The sequence below is a fragment of the Lutjanus erythropterus genome, chromosome 16 (genome assembly GCF_056507025.1).
Source record: "Lutjanus erythropterus isolate fLutEry1 chromosome 16, fLutEry1.hap2, whole genome shotgun sequence".
Classification (NCBI taxonomy): Eukaryota; Metazoa; Chordata; class Actinopteri; order Lutjaniformes; family Lutjanidae; genus Lutjanus; species Lutjanus erythropterus.
Genome location: NC_139332.1, coordinates 5372190 through 5391600, shown reverse-complemented (window position 1 = coordinate 5391600; position 19411 = coordinate 5372190). Strand labels below are relative to the sequence as shown.

Here is a 19411-nt window from a genome sequence, read left to right as displayed (position 1 = left end):
GAGACCCAATGTTTTAGCCTACGTAATAAATGAGACAAAATAAATGCATTCAGGCAGAATTAACAGACTTTGTTTTTTCCCTCTTATCAGTAAAAGCATCTACACATTTTAAATGCTTTATGAAAGGTGTACTACATATAGAGCTGCAACAATTAATCAATTATTAATTGATTATTAAAGTAAAATCACCAACTATTTTGATAGTTGATTAATCAGCTTGAGTAATTTTGTAAGAAAAAAGTCAAAATTCTCTGATTTCAGCTTCTTAAATGTGAATATTCTGTTTTCTTTACTCCTGTCCGACAGTAAAGTAAATATCTTTGAGTTCTGGACAAAACAGACATTTGAGGACGTCACTTTAGGTTTACGGGGAAAACTGATTTATTGATTAAATGAGAAAGTAATCCACCAATTGATCCACTCTGAAAATAATCCTTAGTTGCAGCCCTACAATATGTATAAATCTTAAATTAGCAGAATTTCTTCCATAGTCTTTTAGTCATTTGGTGACCCAAATAAAATCTCCTGTGACCCACTTGTGGGTCATGACCCAGTCTTTGGGGATGATTGGTAATCAGCTGCTCACTGTGATTTAAAAAAAAAAAAAAAAAAAAGCACTACTCAAACAGGAGGAAATAGTGCATTTGCTCTGGACTATTTTCAGCGGAGGATTAATCCACATTTGGTGCTCTAGTGGGTATTTCTGGCAACAGGGTGGTGTATGTGGGATTGAGTCAAAATAAACTACAGTGTGTGTGTGTGTTCATGGTAATGAAGGAACATTCACCCAGTGCAACAGTGTGACTCACTGATGTGTTTTTAATAGTTTTTGGACAATAATAGAGCTCTGTTGCACAGAGGAAGAAGATATATCAGCCTTTGATACACACACAGTGCTTGTCAGTAGGATGCATTCATTGCTGGTTTTGGGCTGCACATCAGATTTGTTGACATAAGAAAAATACAGAATATCACAGACCCTAAAGCCAGTTGTGCTGTTAAAATGTTTACATAAACTTTTAAATTCTATACTTTGACTTTTAATGGAGGGTGAAAAATTACCCGTCTTGTCTGTTTTTTTGGCACTATCACCTGCTCTCCTTTAACTGCTTCTTGTTATTGTCTCCCCTTCTGATATGCACGCAGCTACCACTTGGCTTCCTTCCAGCGAGGCTGTGGGTTTGTGGGGATATGTGTGTGTTCTGCTGATGCAAGTGTGTGTCAGTATTTACACAGTAGACAGGCTGACAGCGGTTGCCACCTCCCTCGGTTTGAGTCGTGCCTCTGATTTTGCCCTGGGTTTTGGTTTCAAGTCTAGAAATACTCACTGGCTAACCTCTATCAGCTATCTAGAGACGCATGTTGTAAAAATAAATAGAAGAAAGTAAATAAGAAAATATTTTAGGATATGGAGTGTGTAACTTGCTTTGGATTATGGTTGAGAAGTGAAAGAGAGTTATTGAGGAGACCTGCAGCAATAGTACAGAAAGCCTGCCAAAAGTTAGGATTCATCCTTTTGGGACCTTGAATATTCACAGCAGATTCAATAAAAATCAAGCCATGATCTTTTAAAGATCTTGTACAGCAATCATGAGCAAGAGTTTCATGTCTAACAACACAATTCAGTTGTCAGCCTTTTCACACATTGTTAGCAACTATTTTCTAACATGTGTAATGTGTGTAGAAGATATTGAAGAAGATTACTTTAACCAAAGTTGTTATGAAAGGGAAGTTTTCATGTAACTGTGGTGTTCAAGAAAAGGTCATAGTGACACAAGAATCTTTTGGAATCACTGTGCAGGGAGTGTGAATATCCGCTGCCAATTCCAGGGTAATCTTGTGTGTTGTTTTTGGTTCAGCTCCAAGAGGTGATTTAAACTGCAAATACAGAAAAGCGATGCCACTGAAAGTAAATTGAAACTGGCACCACAGAGACAGCAACCATGTTTTCTGGGATTACCTTCTTTTTAGGATCAGTCGTGCCATATTTTCAGCAGCTCTAATGAGGACTGCATATCACATAAACTGCTGAAAATTGTCTCATGGCTGCTCATTTTTGTTTTCTTCACGGGGCACCGTGTTGGATAGGTCTGGACACCAAATCTCTAAATCCTGTTAGGGCTGATCGACCTTTTGTGTGGTCACCTTACTCATAATTCTATTTCCTCATGTAAATCATAATTTCTAGACTATTTAAGTTGTGTTCATTTCTTATACAGCTGCTTTTAGCATCCAAAACTTCATTCTGCATGCATGAATAAGTTGTGCTTATTCTGGGAAATATAGGGTGTTGACACTTTTCATTTAGAGTGAAAGTTCATTCTTAACCTTGGAAACAAGAATTTGACAAAACAATCTCAACTCAATGTCCATTTGCTAGATTTTCTGGAGGTCTGTGCTGTGATACAGTCACGTGAGATTCTGGTGAAACCTCTGTCAAACAATACCTTGCTTTTATGAAAATAAATGTTTTCTAAACTTAATTTAACAAAAGAAACCTCTAAATAAAAGCAGCCATCTGAGTATTTCCCTGACATAAAATACAGCAAAGTTTTTGTTTGAATCAGGAACAGCCTGATCAGATAATAAATTAACTAGATTGCTGATCTGACCAGACAACTTTCAGTATTATTTGGTGCTATGGGACACATTTTGGTCAGTATCAAAACAGTAATTGAAGTATGACCCAGCCTTACATCAGTCAAAACCATTTTGTCATAGAAAATGTAAGCATGGGCTCTGTATAAAACCTCAAAAACTCCCGACATATTTCCCAGCTTTGTTTGAAAAAAGACAGTTATCATGCTGTAGACTTCGCTGTGTGAATGACTTCATGATGATTTCTCAATAACTACTTGGCATATGTCTCCCGTGCAGCCTATTATGCTGCATCCACAGTAATAATTTAAGCAAATGATAAGGTTGGATGTGAGTCATTTCTCGCTCATCTTCTCACACATTCAGACACTAAAGGGAGGAAAATGTGTTTATGAGAACACTGACACATTTAAGAAGTTGGCTTTATTTTGTTAAATAGAAAGAAAGAGATAGCAGAAAAAAACAATTAAATTCCTCAATGTAAGGTATAAAAGAAGTTATCAGTACTGGAATTCAAGTATTCTATTGGCACCAGTGTCAAAGGGTTTTTTGATACCCAGTCCTGAGTAACAGAATACACACTGGAGGATCAGTACAAACTGAAACTATACAGTAGAGAATTAGGGCAGCATTTTGTTTATTTTGCATTTCAAGAATTAAATTGAAATGTTGAAAATAAAGTTAAGGTGCCAAGAATAAAGTCCAAATATTCAGAATAAAGTCCAAATGTTAAGAATAAAGTTTGAGATCTTACGAATAAAATCAAAATGTCAACAAAAAAGTCGAAATGTCATGAATTTCATTTAAGTGTTGAGAATATGCTCAAAATGTCAAGAATAAAGTTGAAGTCTTGGGAATAAAGTCAGATTGGTTGAGAATAAAGTTGAAGTGTCAACAGTCAAGTCTGAAATGTCGAAAGTCAAAATAGAAAAATAGAAAATAAACTTAAAATTTTGTGACTAAAAAAATTGTTGAGAATAAAATCCACTGTGTCTGATTTTAGCATTAAGAATATGCTCGAAATGTCAAAAGTAAAAGTGAAGTCTCAGGGATAAAGTTGAAGTCAAACTATCAGGAATAAAGATGGAAATGTGGGAAATATAGTTGAATATCGAGAATAAAGTCAGAGTGCTCGGAATAAACTTAAAATTTTGAGAATAAAGAAAAAATGTTGAGAATAAAGTCCATATTGTTTGACTTTAGTGTTGAGAATTAGGGATGTCCTGATACAACTTTTTCACTTCCGAAACAATACCGATATTGCAGCCTTGAGTATTGGCCGATATCGATCCGATACGATATCAGCACGAATCATACATACTTTTATGACTTATTTTGTAGTGTGGAATGTTAGAAAAGACTTGATCAAGTGATGTTACTCAAACAGAGAACAATAGTCAGCAATCAGAGTCATCTATGGATAGAAGTGCTGGAGCGGAAAATGGACTGCTAATCAGAGCGCTTATATCGGAGATTGTAGATGCAGTCCGATAAAATCCGATACTCATTTTTTGGCTGATATCGGACTGATATCTGATATCAATATTGGATCGGGACACCCCTATTGAGAATAGGCTCAAAATGTCAAGAATAAAGTTGAAATCGCAGGAACAAAGTCAAATTTGTTGAGAATAAAGTTGAAGTGTTAAGAATACAGTTGAAATGTCAACGATATTGTCAAAATGTCTACAATAAAGTCAAAATGTCCAGAATAAGCTTAAAAGTTTGAGAATAAAGAAAAACATATTCCATAGCATCTGATTGTAGCGTTGAGAATATGCTCAAAATGTCAAGAAACAAGGTGAAATATTGACAATAAAGTCGAAATGTGGAGACTAAAGTCCAAAGTGTCTGACTTAATTCTCAACATTTCAGCTTAATTCTCAAAATGCTTATATCACCTTTATGCCTGGTACTAGTACTGTTCTGTAGAACTGCAATCGCACAGTTTGGAAGAACAACAGTTGACTAAATAAAACCTCTGTGCTGCTGTGTATTTGATTTGTGGTATAATTTGTCATCTCATGCTGAACGCATTACGTATTTTTACAACAAATTAAATTGATTGTCAGTTTTGCTACGGCCTTGGGTATGTTATCTGTTGTCTGGTGTGAAACACGACTCCCCAAAAGACACATCGTCCTCCTCAGTCCCTCCTGACCAGCTAAAAACTGCCTCCCTCCTGGCAGTCCACGCTGAGGGGAGAAACAGAGCTCATCTAAACTCTTGGCCTCCTGCTGCTTTGTTTTTCCAGCCTGGCTGTGAGCTGCGCCATCCAGCAGCTCACCGGCTCGCCGCCACCAATCCGACAGCTGCAGCTGCTCACTGCGCTGGCTCACTCGCTAATGTTAGGATGATAATGCCAGTTAAGGCTGACACTGATACTCTTAGATAGAGGTGGAGGGTGGCAAGGGCATTGCTTCAGCATTCGTGTTTTGGTCCAACATCAGTCCCTTCCAGGACCTGCGCAGCAGAGCCACCCAATGACAGGCTGAGAGATTAGAGTCCTCTGACTAACATTATCCCCCTCTATCAACTCTAATTTCCTCATGGCTTTGAACTAAATTCCGCAGCACACTTTATCTTCCTCAGCATGATATCACTCTCATTTTCAAACTTGTGAAATAGGCTGTTTAACGTGCCATGAAGCGCCATAAAGTCAAGCTTAGACTTACGGATGATCAGCCATTCAGCACATTCACTCCTTTAAACCAAACCTTTCTCTTCTTTCTCATTTAAGAGATGTCATGATGACTGCCTTCTCATAAAACTATAAATCAGTTCAATTGCTTTTCATTCCTTTTACCCAAAATGACTATTAAATGTGGACAGTAAATGAAGAGAGCTGAGTTAATGATAGAGGAACATGATCCATCACTGCTGAGCCAAATGTGGACCTTTTACATGTATAGGGAACTTTAGCGACTTGCAAAACTATAAGAAGGCTCTAATATTTAGTTGAATTTGCTATGAACAATCATGTTGATCCGTGTCTGTTGGATGTGTAAATAGCAGGGTTTGTAGTAGGGCTGCCACAATATCAGTTTTCACCACACAACTATCATGACCAAAATAATTCTTAATAACAATATTGTTGCAGTATTTCCAGAAGATGTGAAAAAAAATGATAGCATCAGTCAAACATATCTTTAACTTTCTTTATTGTGTCTCTTTTTTGGCAAATGAATTACACTCAAAATACGAGTGTAGGGAGGTGGAGAGTCTGTAACATAACTGTAGAAAAGCGTACAAAATGTACAGTTACACTTATTGGATAGTCAAAAGTGTGTGTATGTTATTATCATATGTGTATTTGCTTAATTTTAACAGTCAAGGTCAAGAATATGCTTGAATTCAGATATACTCCTTGAAACATAAACTGCTGTTTCATCTACGCAGTCACTCATGTAAGTGGAAAAAAACATTTAATATCTGAAATTAAAGGTACAAACGACATCACCTCCCCTTCCCTAATGGTCAATTTACAAAAGTACCATCTCAGCAATTCTCTCAGTCCAAATCAGTCCAGCAGTTCACTTCAGCTCACTTCACTTCCAACAATCTGACACAGAAGAAAAAAAAACATACCATCCTATCACTGTCCTCTGGCTCTCGTGGCTCAGACATCCAATAAAGCTGCTAGACGGAGCATCCATGTCTCAGGTTGTTCTCAGGTCGTAGTGGTGTGAGCAGAGGAGCAGAGGAAACTGCTCATCGTAATTTTACACATTTAGCGATTTTTTTAATCATTCAAATTTGGCTGGGTGTTTATGTGATGTGACAAACATGATCTTTAATATGAACAGCTGGTAAAATAAACAATGTGACAATATAGATCGACTTCTCTGGGTATAAAGGAATTCTGAAAACTTTATTTTTAGCAATTACATTTATAGTGACAATTTAGATACCTTAAAAGTGCTTGAATTAAATGCTTGAAAAGCTGTACAAACCCTAAAACAGACAATAGTTTGCTAACATAGTCATAACAACTTGCATACTGTTTATGTCAAATATGATATTTTTAGCTTGTTGTGGGGTTCTGCACCCAAGTGGCCAAAAACTGCAAAAATGCAGCGAGAGGTGTTACAATTATTTGCTCCTGATAACCATGTATTTGCAGATATGATACCATCATTTTTGGCTGTATTTTCCAATACAGGTATTGATACCGTAACAACCCTAAACGCAGCTTTAAAGATGGAGATGTCGGTCAATTCATCTAAAACTGAGCCAAATTAATATTAAGTCATGACAAGTAACGGCCATGAAATTTTGTGGATGTTCATATTTCCGGAAAGATAACTTGTTCTGATTCCTTGACTTTTGAGCGTCACCACCAAGTCATTAAATGTACTGTAACTGCTCCCCAGAGGAATAAATTTTTAGATCTTCATATTCACGTGTTGAGGTGTGTTCTGTGCTTTAGGAACACAAAAATAAATGTGTTGAATGAGAACGAGAGCTGTTGGGATACAAAACGCGGGTGTAGAGGTTGTGTTTAGAGGCTCAGGGATGAATCCATAATACAGAGGGGATGTGGGATTAGGCCCGTAGCTTTTGTTACGCGGAGGCAGCATCATAATCTATTAGCATCAGCCATGATGGGATTACAGGCTGTTAATGAGACCACACAGGCCGGCCAAGGATCTTTTTTCATGGCTGCTGGGCTGCCAGCATTAGCATGCCACCGCTAACCCATCTCAGCGGAGGTGCAAGAACAGAAGAGGAGCGACTTGAACATGAGACCTGCCCTCAACCAATCACCATCAATCACCTCATCTCTGCCTTTTCATGTCACGTCCCCCGACTGCAACCTTTTTATGTTACAGAGAGCGTCTTGATCATGGCTTTACCTCAGCGTGGAATGTGAAGGGAGGGAAGGCTGGGCTCGCGCACGACGAGGGTTGTTTATTTCTCATAAGAAGGAGATGTGAAGGGAGGAATGGAGACTTAATGAGAGGATAAAAGAGGGAGGAAATAAACGAGGGCGGGCTGCAGTCACAGAGCACGCAGAGAAGGGAGACGGAGCGCGAGCATGCCTCGACTGCCTGTCCTGGTCAGCAGTCGCTGTTTTAAAGAAGCAGAGAGGTCAGAGGTCACTCCTTAATGATGCTAGGCTCCTTTTGCTGACAGGAGGCTCTGTCCTCACTTCACTGTTGACTGAGGCAGATCCACTGTCAGTATCACCTTCACTCTGTATAAACAGTCTGAAGACACAGCAGGAGCTGCTTCTCTGTCTGCAGCCTCTTCGATGATCTATCTATTATAGCCCTGTTTGAACTTTGGAAATCAATCTGAATGTGAAGGATTTTTTTTTAACAGCCAATTGTTAAAATCTGTCCAACATTTGTTTGGCTGTGGGTTTGTAAGGTTGCTTCTGTTCTTTTCTGAAACCATGAATCTATTAGTCAGTGGGCAGAAAATCTATTTTTGATAATGAATTGATTGTTTTAGTCATTTATGAAGGAGTGTTTGCTGTCCAAATCTGGGGACACTCTGTTTTATATAACTGCAAATTAAAGCTACTACAGGGAGTTTTTAACTGGTTATAAAACGGTCTCAATTTAACACTGACGCCTCTATATGACCTACATAAGGAAACAAGACCATCAGTGAGAAGATTGGCTGTTTCTTTAGAGATGTTTTTAATGGCTGCTATCAGGTCAAATTCTCCTTTGAATCAGAAGAAACAAGCCTGTGTTTACATTTTCCCAGGTGAAGTTACAGTGAGTAGTACATTAGCCAGGTAAAAAGATGCAGGTTATATTTTATGGGTTTTATGGTGGAGATGCTACCAATTCCTCATAGAAGCATTAAATATCTTTTTAAAGTGTTGGTCAGACTGACAGACGCTGGGCTCTGAAAAATTTATGCTATTTTCTAGAGCTGCAGCAATTAACTGATTATTAATCAACTATTAATCTACAGCTTTTCTGATAATCAATGAATCATTTTAAATCTTTTTTTTTTTATGAAACTCTGTGACAGTGAACTGATTATCTTTGGGTTGCGCGCAAAACAAGACATTTTAGGTCACCATGGGCTTGGATCAACATTTTTCACCATTAATCCAGACAGGCTAAACAGTTAATTGGTTTAATGGTAAAAATGACTATTAATTAATGAAATTATCATTAGCTGCATTTGTAATGGGACTCTGTGCACCAATTTGATATCGTGTAATTTATCAGCTCTAAAACAGGACCCTGCTACTTCCCAGCAGTGCACTGTATGCTAAGCCATACAAAAAAGGTAGCAATCATATCACATCCACCCAGGTTAGTAACATACAGCCAATAACAATATATAGTATTTTTTAACTTAACAGTATTGGATCAGTACTCTATATCAGAATCATTATCAAGGAGCAAAAAATGGCATCAGACCATCTCTATGCTGAACCAAATGTTGCTGTCAGTACAAATCACATAATTGCAGCATACTAGAATAAAGAGTAAAAGTAAATTAAGTACTCAAAAGACAAAAAAAAACACTTAAAATTGGTGTTGTTGACTGGTTCGACTGAAATTAGAATATAATCAGACTGCAAACTACTGACAAGGGAGCATATCTGTATATGTTACTAAAACTAGAACGTGTGATATTTGTAAGTCTGTCCATGATGTTCATAGAGTTCAGTGGCCTCATCTGCCATCAGATTTAAACCTGCAATATGTAATCAATGTTTTTACATGAAAAATGTATCACATCGCTTATAGAAATGTAAAAGATTTAAAAGGTGAAACCAAAATGATCACAGCTGTATTTATGAAATTTAATACTGAAGTAATCGTCCATCTGTGTGTGTCCAGGTGACGTTCCGTACGAGGATCTACCACTGTAACATCAACAGTCAGGGTGTGATCTGTCTGGACATCCTGAAGGACAACTGGAGTCCTGCCCTCACCATCTCCAAGGTCCTACTGTCCATCTGCTCCCTGCTCACTGACTGCAACCCTGGTGAGAGCTGCAGCACACACACACACACACACACACACACACACACACACTCCTTGTCATAACTCAATCCAGTTCTAGCTGTGACAGGTTGACTGACGTGTCCATTCTGTGTAGATAATGTACATAGAAGTGTGTCACTTTGAGGCTTGAGTCGTCACTTTGTAGCACAACAGCAGCCGTCGTCTGAGGACAGACAGGCAGGTTTCTGTGATGAACTGCTGCTATTCAAACAGCATCTGTAACATTGTACCGGCGTCTGTGATTTCAGAGAAGGGCCTCCGTTCTAACCGTTCTGTTCTCCTAAAATATTTTCATACATTTGATATAATGAACACAGAATTTTGCTGCCTATTTCATACAGTCTCCCAGTGCCAAAGCGTAGTTTAAAATGACAGGACATTAGGATGTGACTCATTTAATGCACTCCTGCATGCAGTTTGTAAACTGTTTACTAGAATGTTGAAAATTTAAAGATGCTGATGTGTTTTCACAGCAGGCTGAAAAGCAGTGCTTTATATCTATATGGGTATAATCTTGGCTGTTAGATGTAATGTGATGTCTAAATCAGCTGGGTCAAAATATCGGCAGACATTACTTATGATATGTCAAAAAATGAGGGCTATAAAGTGTCCCAATCAGTACGTCTTGGCCATCTTTTGTACTAAAATAAATTTAAGGTTTCTGGCTGAGCTGTGGCGTCAGCACTGCAGGTTTTACAGAAATGTTATTTGGTCAGATATTGTAAGGGTGTATTCACACCTGCACTTTTTAGTCCAGTTAAATTGGGCCCTGGTTCATTTTCTTCCTTGATGTGATTCAGCAGGTGTGAACACAGTAATTGCACTCATGTGCAAACCTCAAAATCTGCACTGAGACCCCTGAGAGGAGGTGGACCCAAACAAAGTCTGGACTGGTGCGTTTGTAGTGGGAATGTGATCAGACCCAATTACCAGGTGTACTCCACAGGATTAGGCTTAACACCTCGTTGTACATGCTCAATATTAGCTCCCTTTTCCTGCTCAGTCCTCTGAAGGCAGTGCTTTTTTGTTGCAAAGTATGAGGTACAGAGTGCTCCACAGAGTGCATTCTTCTGGTTTTGTTTTGCTTGGTATATTGTCAACATAATTACCACAGTTATGAGCAAATGCCAACTGTATCGTTAAATAACTGTCCATGTTAAATAGCATTGCAATGTTAAATACGCACTAGTCCAGAACGCAGGACGTTCTTGTTGTATTTACTTTTTTGCTCTTGCCCCAGACACATCTAACCAATCAGTCTCACTTGGTTTGAAGTGATGCATTTTGGTTCCTTTGGATATTTTTTTCCTTTTCCCTTTGCTCTTGATCCTGCTCTGTTCAAGAACCTTGGAACCTTGGTGGTAGCCCGACTTTTCACGCCTATTTTCTTCCCAAGCAAAACTCCTATTTGGAACCGACTGGAGAGGGCCTCTGTGAAAAGACAAACTGAACGAAGGGAAAAAGGTTTCAAGTTTACAAAGTCATTAACCACTGACCAGAGCAAACAAGCTGTTGGTGTGAAAACACCCTAAGATAGCCATCGGATAGGTGACACAGGGGCGTGTTCAAACATGAGAGCGCCATTTAGGTAATTAGGTTAATGCATGGGTCTAGAATTTATGGCGTACCACACAGGTCAAGATCACCTGAGTTAAGGACTCAGTCTGCCTCAAACGGTTTGTACAGTGTGTCATCAGATAGTCAAAAGTGTCTCCAGGAGTGACTTTTTGTGTGTCTTTGTGGTGTGACACAGTGAATTGTACAAATGGGAGTTCACACTTTCGGCCAGCTTCTTCTCGTGTTTTTGTGGTGTTGCAAACGATGTTGGAAGGAGGCTTTCAGATGATGTTAGCACTGAAGCACACTGGAGCCTTTTCAGCAACAACAATACATAACGCTCTTCTCTCCAGTAACCATTACTGTCTCTGTTTGAATTTGTGGCGGTTGTGGGCGTCAGAAGCAGGAAAAAAAATGTTTGTAGCATTGTCATACCATTTGCATCCATCTTCTTACAGTAAACAGCGAGCCTGGGTATTCCTGCTCCCTTCATTGCAGTTTAATCAATATTTAACCAGGACTGGCTGGCTAAACGCAATCCCGTAAACAGCTGACACCATTCAAGAAGAAGACGGCAACAATTTTAAAGCTAATTAGATCCATTATGGCCCAGTTTACCAGCAGAGCAAAGAAATGGGAGGAACTGGGAATTCCGTCTGTCTTTTATGGACCAGTAAAACGTGTCGTTCCCCAGTTCGACTGGTCCTCTGCTGACAATACGCTTAATGTCTGTTGGTATGAAGTATTGAATTGAGCAAGCAGAGGTGGTTAAAGCAGTTGTCGTAAAAATCTGTCCAATATCACAGCAATGAGGCTCAGAGTGAAAGAAGTGGGAGAGATGTGCCAGGAAAAAAGGGACTTAAAAGGACAGAAGAATGACAGGTGATTTCAGATGTGAATAGTGGGGAATGAGATGGCAACAGAAAAGAAAGAGTGAGGGGGGTGAGGATGGGAAGCGATAGTGATGATTGTGAAGACCTCTGATGATAGCTTGTGTCCTCTCTGCAGGGATTGCTCTTTGATAAACCTAGCAGCGGAGATTCTCCCTCCGTGGGCGAAAATGAGAATAGCTTTTCCTCTCCTCCCCCTCCTCCTCCTCTTCGACATTTTCTGATGTTGGCGAGATGAAATGAGCCGATTCCTTTAAAGTATGATACAAAAGAGACTTGATCGACACTCCGTCCTCGCCGAAAAAAAAAAAAAAAAAAACATCGTCACCCCCTCCTCACAGTTACCCACGCACTTTCTATCCCTCTTTCTGCCTCTTGCCTCATCAAAATCAGTCCGCTCGCTACACTTCTCACCACTTGCTTAAGTTTTTTAAAACCCAGCCTCAAGTGCCGAATGTGGGCCCTGGATCTGAAATACCCTAAAAATATCCCTCCACCGCCTTCCATCTGAAGATTTTCTTTCCCATGCAGGCGGAGATCATTGACATGTGGCTCATTAAAGGCAGGGAAGAGGATGGAATGACAGTTAATCAACCCTCCCAGGGCTTCTGGCCCTGCCGTCATGCCACATTGAACCCTGTATCAAGTCCCACAAGCAGATTTCTACCTGGGGCGTCCTGGTGGCTCACCGGGGCTAAACCACATGCCATGTCAGAGCGTATCTAGGGCTCAAATCCAGCCCAGGGCCTCTGTCGAGTGTCATCCCTTTTTCTCCCTGTCTTTGCCTGTCTCAACCTCTGTGAAACGTCCAAAAAGTAATCTTAAATTTTTAACTAAGCCAGAGGGATTCCTCCTCAGTGATTTCTGCTCCTGCTGCTGTCTGGGCTGGATCATATATCTTGCTGATATGTGCTGATATTCGGCCAGTCTTTTACAATAAAGGTGTCTGCTTTTTTCCCCTCAGTAGCTTCAGGGGTGTCAGTTTGTCAAACCTGTAATAACACATGCCTCACCCCACCTTAAAGAAAGGCTTTACTATCTGGATTGATACCAGAATTTATGAGATAAAAACAGTTTATGTCCTCAGCTGGTGCAGCTCCTGTGTGCATTTTGTACAACAACAAAAAACTCAAACCAAATGGGGCTGCAATAATCTGTTCTTATGGTTGCACTGTTGGTCCAACAGTTTTCATATTTGTCTCATTATCCTCTGGATTTTCCCAATTTAGGCCTGAAAACTGAAAAAACTCTGGTTATCCTGCAGCCATCTGGAAAAAGCCTTTCTGCTTTTCTACAGTCTTTATAAAGGCCTCAGTATGCTTCAAACAAACTAATTCCTACAATGTGCTGTCCAACCATGTCTGAAGGCGAGAGTGTTTACAGCTGTTCACAGTCCGTGTAGAACGCCTCCCATCATCATCCTCTTGGCTGCATCCCACAGCTTCCACATCCTCTCTTGATGATTTCTCTCTTTTACGTGTCTTTGAGAACTTCACACAATGAATTGTACAAATGGAGATAACAATAACCCGCTCTCAGTCTTTCCTCGCAGGCATTCATGGTGTTGCACTTGGTTATACATGTGAAAAGTGATGAAGTAGTTGTGCAAAGAGAGATATTGCCTGTTTCAGGAAGGTACAAAGGCTGTCAAACGCAACCCCTCTCCCTTGATTCCGAGTTTTCCGACGCTTTAAGATGATCCGACAATCACTCGGTTTGAAGCCTAGTAAGGCCTTAAGCTCCAACTTGTTGCATGTTCAAGTTTCAAACATATCTTGGTTTTAGCCACACAAATGTACTTGTTGCATCAGCACAATGAAGCAGAATATTTGCGTCACTTGAACTTTATCCATCCATCCATTTACCTCTGCCTATCCGGGGGCAGAATCACGATGGCAACAGGCTAAACAGGCGATTCCAGACGTCTTTCTCCCCAGCAACATTTTCCAGCTCCTCCTTGGGGCTCTTGAGACGTTCCCAGGCCAGATGATATGTAATCTTTCCAGCAAGGTCTGGGTCTACCCTGGGGTCTTCTCCAAGTTGGAGGGGCCCAGAAAACATCCAGGAGGCATCCTAATCATATGCCCAAACCACCTCAGCTGGCTCCTTTCAGCACGAAGGGGCTGCGGCTCCACTCCAAGCTTGCTTCAGATGTCTCGGCTCCACACTGAATCTCTAAGGCTGAACCCAGACCCCCTATGGATTGAATGATGAGCTGAGCCAGCTAACACACCAGTGTTTAACTGACAAGGGCGAGCAGATAAAGACTTTTTGAATTTTTGAGGAACTATTTCTTTGAGGAGGTGCCAACCCGCCTACAGTTTTACAGTAGCATTATGATGGTCTAACATCTCATTCATATGGATTAAAAGTGGCAGGCTCGCATTTCTTAAGTCTGAGCCTCTGGGGCTATTTTCATTTACCATTTATTTAGATACTCTGCTTCGACTAGGCAGTTAAATTGTCAGTTTGCCTCTTATTCTGGCAAATGAGCAAGTAATTCATTTTCTAAGTGATGTGCTTCCATGCATCTTCTTTTCTTGTTCAAGTCCTGGGAGCTTATTGAAGTTACTGTATATCATAGAGAATCGGGAGCTTGTTGATCATGATGATCAACTTGTTTGAATTTCTTTTATGTAGTCATGTTGTAGAAAAAAACCAGTGTGCTCCAGCTTTACCAAGGAATCCAAACAAGTGTGTTTGGTCATTTCCAGGTTTTTACTCCTGTGTATCAGAGAACATTATCATAAGGTTAAACTTTTTCAGTTTCCCCATTTTTTAGCACTGGATTTCCTGTTGCGCCTCCACTCTGAAACGGGTCACTTTTATGAAGCGTCATCCAGCTGTCTTTGTTTTTGTAGTTGCTCCAAATAACCACACTTGAAGGTGTGTTGAAAAGGTTGTGGTCGCAAGGGGGCAGACACAGTTATTGTTCAAATGCACACAGTACCAGTCAAAACAGGTGTCCTACATGAGACCAATTTAGTATTTTTTAATAATAATTTTCACTAACGTGGGAAAGTCAGCACAAAGGCATTGCTGTAAAAAAAAGCCTTTGCATTTTTGTTGGATTTTCAACAAAGGTGGCAGCCAGTAATACAAATGTGGCTCAGCCAAATGTGGCTGAGTTAAATAGGCAGGGAAAACCCTGCATGCCAACACAGATACCTCATTATAAACTTAAGATAGGTTGGATATGAGATCATCTCCAGGAATGTTTGAAGCCACAGTCCCTCTTTCAGCTGATCTGCATCCTTCCGATGTGTTGCTATCGCTTTTTAGCTGTCCTGCATCCAGTTGTTAAAATTTGTTTGTTGTGTTTAGAGCAGGTTCCTTCAACATTATCATTCATTGCTGAAAATTTTCCCGGGGCTTTCATTTCCTATAATGTTTTTACTTGGGTACAATTTCATGCCATGTGGTAAAAAGTAACTTTACCTTGTTTACAGTGCCAACAAAGATCAGAGTCAGATTCACCCATCCTGCATAATTGAACAGGGATTAAATATGTTCTGTGTACAAAATTACAATTGATCATTTTGATCTTCACAGATTTAGGTGCTGTATGAAGTGTTTTACGGACATCCCATCTAGAGATGTAATGTTACCAGAAATTAAGTAAAAGATTTGTAGAAATTTCGATCTGCACCCAACCTGGCTGTAAATCACACCAACTTTAAACATTATAGCAAAATGATTTTAACTATTTTGTTGCACTTTGAGAACTGATCAGCTGAGCTGACAGAGCGTACAGTAGGTGGACTAATAGACACAGTGTTTCTGTGAGTCATTAATATTTACTCCGACCACTGCTTTGGCACTCAATCCATCCATCGGAACCCGTGGTATTTTCTTGGCTTGGTGGTTGTGTCAACCCACAACCCGACCCGCGTATCACTATTTCTGTTCGACGAGTTGAAGCAGAGCTGCTGCTGTAGCTGCACATGTTGCTGTCTTACTTGTGTATTTGTTTTTGTTCAGTGCCAGTGCCCCGTTGTCTTCTTCCTTTGGCATTTAACAGCAGACTACAGTACTGCTGCATTTTCAAAATTTTGGTATTGACTTGGTCCTGGTTCTTGTGACCTCCCTAATCCTGTCCCATCTAGTTTCCAAGGATGTACCAAAGTCAGACTAAATTGAACTGCATTCCAATTTCTTCCTGATGTTGTGTTCATCAATATTTATCATTTAGATGCCATTTTGTCTTTCTGTCTAACCGCTGATTATGGTTTAAACTGTGATTTTCAGAAGTCGAATATATACACTTTCAGTCATATCAGCCACATTACCATCCTTCAAGAGCCTGATTCTAAAAAGGACAATCTTAGTTTTAACCCTCAAAGCACAAATGGGTTAAACAAGGAAAGACAAACATAATGCATCATTGACATGATGATTCATTCACAAGCTTTCACCAACAAACAATTCCAACAGGACTTGTGTCTTCGGCTCAAGCTGTCACTTCAGGAGTCAGATGCTTCCAGCTTCAGGCTACAATGTTGTGATGTGTAAGGCTCCATTCATCCAGAAATATGGGTATAAGCCTGTAAAAACCCCCATCATTGAAACCCTAGCAGGGATTAGTGTGGAGGGGTGTTTGTGCTGCTTGCTCAGCCAAGCTCATCACACTGCTCTGTCAGCAGGCCGAGCCCCGCAGGAGACGGTCTGAAGCCAAGCAGAGAGTCTATGTGAGGCTCTGGGAATCTGTTTCTCTCTCTGTCACCTCACTGAGAAATTGACCAGCGGCACGACAAGTTGAGCATCAGCACAATCAATGGAGGAGCCGACGGGAATTCATAACGGCGGCTGCTGACCGACCGGACGTGCGCGGCGTATCAACGGACGGGACAGCGCAGCGGCCGCTGGAACCCGCTGCGATCACCTCTGATTTACAGCGGCACGCACATTTCACCATGCTGTCGATAAAAGTGTCGGCCGCGCTGTACGTCACGCGATACAAGCCTCACCTCAGACCACAGGAACGATAGACCTCCATTTGTTTGACTTATGGCTTTTCTGTGGTTTTCACTGGTTGTAATAAAATTCCCATGCATGCTGATGAGCCGCAGTGGCCGGCCGCAGCTTTCTACACCATTTTAGACTTTGATACACAGCGTCAGGTAATTGGATGTCAAACAGCACTGCATGGCTGTTTGTGTAAACATGCTGTATGTCCTAATAAATAAAATATCACTCTCACAGATGTGGATTTTTGAAGGCTGCTGCTGAGATCACATTTCCCCCTCAGGAAATTTGGTAGTGAAGGTGTGAGATGTTTACATTAGAGTGACAAGGTTCAGCATCTCTACAACAGGGTTGCGACTAACAGTATTTTCATCAATGAATCAGCTGATTATTTTCACATGAAATCAGTTTATCATCTTCAAATGTCTTCCTTTGTCCCACCAACGTTCCGAAACCCAAAAACTCTTCACTTACTCTCATGCTTGACAAAGAAAAGTGGTAAATCCTCACATTTAAGAAGCTGGAACTAGCATTTTTTTTTTACATTTTTGCTTAAAAAATGACTGAAGCGATTAATTGATGAACAAAAGGGATGGCAAGTAATTTTGTGTTGATCAATTAATTGACTAATATTTGCTGATCTACTCTAAAACTATTGGCTGGATACAGTAAAAGTCCTATGGATGTTTTCAGCCATCAGGCAAAATGTCTTCTTGTCTAAAAAAATGTTAAAATCTATAGAAATGAGAATTTACCATGATGTTTTCTGGTTTGACTTAGTCTCCTGAGGCCATGAACAGTTCGGTTTCTCCAACATTTGTGGTGTAATGCATTCTGAAGTTGATATTTCTTGACTCAAACTCAAATCAGCTCAAGTGTAGCCACTGCATGTATAGACTTTAATATATCTGAATCTTAATTACTAATGTGGCTCACTGTCAACTGGAGCTGAAACGATTAGTTGTTTATCCATTAGAAGACTGACAGTCTAAACAAAAGGTTTAACACTGCAGTAAATAATGATGAATTACTCATATTAAAACATACGTTTGTTGTGTTGTGTGTCACTGAGTTTGATTCCTCTTGTGTTGCAGCCGACCCTCTGGTTGGAAGCATCGCCACACAGTACCTGACCAACAGAGCCGAGCACGACAGGATAGCCAAACAGTGGACCAAACGCTACGCCACATAGAGCAGCACGACTCCTCCAGGACCCCTCACCCTACCCTACACACACACACACACACACACACACACACACACACACACACACACACACACACTTCCCTTCCTCCGAAATCTATGGAAGCACACCCGCTCCTGTCATCCACCCTGCCCCCCCACCCCCTGAGAAACGAACTGTTATTTGTTCCATGCTGACTTGAAAAGCTTCTTTTTTATACAAAGAGTCTATTGGGATTGTATTTTCCAATACACTGAATGTTGATATGGTCATGAAAAGCTTTAATACTGTTATTGTTCTTGTCGATGTTGTTCTTATTGTTATTGCATTGTTTATAACATTGTCGCCACCCTCGTCATCTTCTCGATCTAAAAGCGTGCGCGTGTGTTCTTCCCGTTTCATGTGATGGTTTCATGTAAAAATGATCATACCGAGCGAGTGCAGTTAGGCCGTTTTCTTTCAGTGGTTTGACAGTTCATGGTCAATATTAGTGCATGGCATCAGGATCTGTGTTCATGCAGTGGACATGTAGTCATGGTATTATTTCAGGCATGGAGTGAGCCCATCACCATGTATGACGATAGTGGTAGTTTGCTGTACATTTAATGCCTTGTGAGAATACATACTCATTGAATACTCAATTAAACACTGGCTGTAATGTGACAAACCCTGTCTCAGTCTCCTGCTTGAATATGACTGTGTGATTACAGTGTGTGAACATGCAGGCTCATCGCTCTGACCACTTCCTGTTAGAAATGACTCTTCACGGGCTCACCACAGAGTCGAGTGATTAGATAATGAAAGCTTCGATGTAAATGTGACATTTTATTCGATTTTCTGGTAACTTAAATTAGGGCTAATTATTCATACAGTACAGGATTCTTAGAAAGTCTTGGAAGTTTCGAAAATGCTTAATTTTATGCACATGAAAAACTCATCAATTTGAGTACAAAATGCTTGGTTCTCAACAGAATTTGTGTTTCATCTGCACAGTCATTCATGTAAACAGAAAATCTTTTAATATTGTAATTTAAGGGGAAATTTTACCCTAAGTTCAAATCTTTTCCCTGACCTGTAGTGCTATTTATACACTAAGATTTTTTTTGGTGTGAATCGCAGAGCTTTTTAAGATATGACCCAGTTACTCAAGATAATTTAGTTAGTTAATTTAGTCTAGAATGGCCCTCTGAACTTTTCTACTTCACACTCGACAAACCACTTCCTTTGGTCCTCAG

The 19411-nt window shown here is 40.2% G+C and overlaps 1 protein-coding gene across 1 annotated transcript in view; it reads left to right on the top strand.

The window, feature by feature from the left end:
- LOC146312663 (ubiquitin-conjugating enzyme E2 E2-like) overlaps positions 1-18843 on the top strand; it is a 101153-nt gene extending 82310 nt beyond the window's left edge. Inside the window, exons 5-6 of the mRNA XM_084738723.1 lie at positions 9414-9561; positions 18088-18843. Of these exons, the coding sequence (XP_084594849.1) occupies positions 9414-9561; positions 18088-18185 (246 nt within the window). The 3' untranslated portion in view covers positions 18186-18843. The remainder of the gene's footprint in view (positions 1-9413; positions 9562-18087) is intronic.
- Positions 18844-19411: the final 568 nt, after the last annotated feature.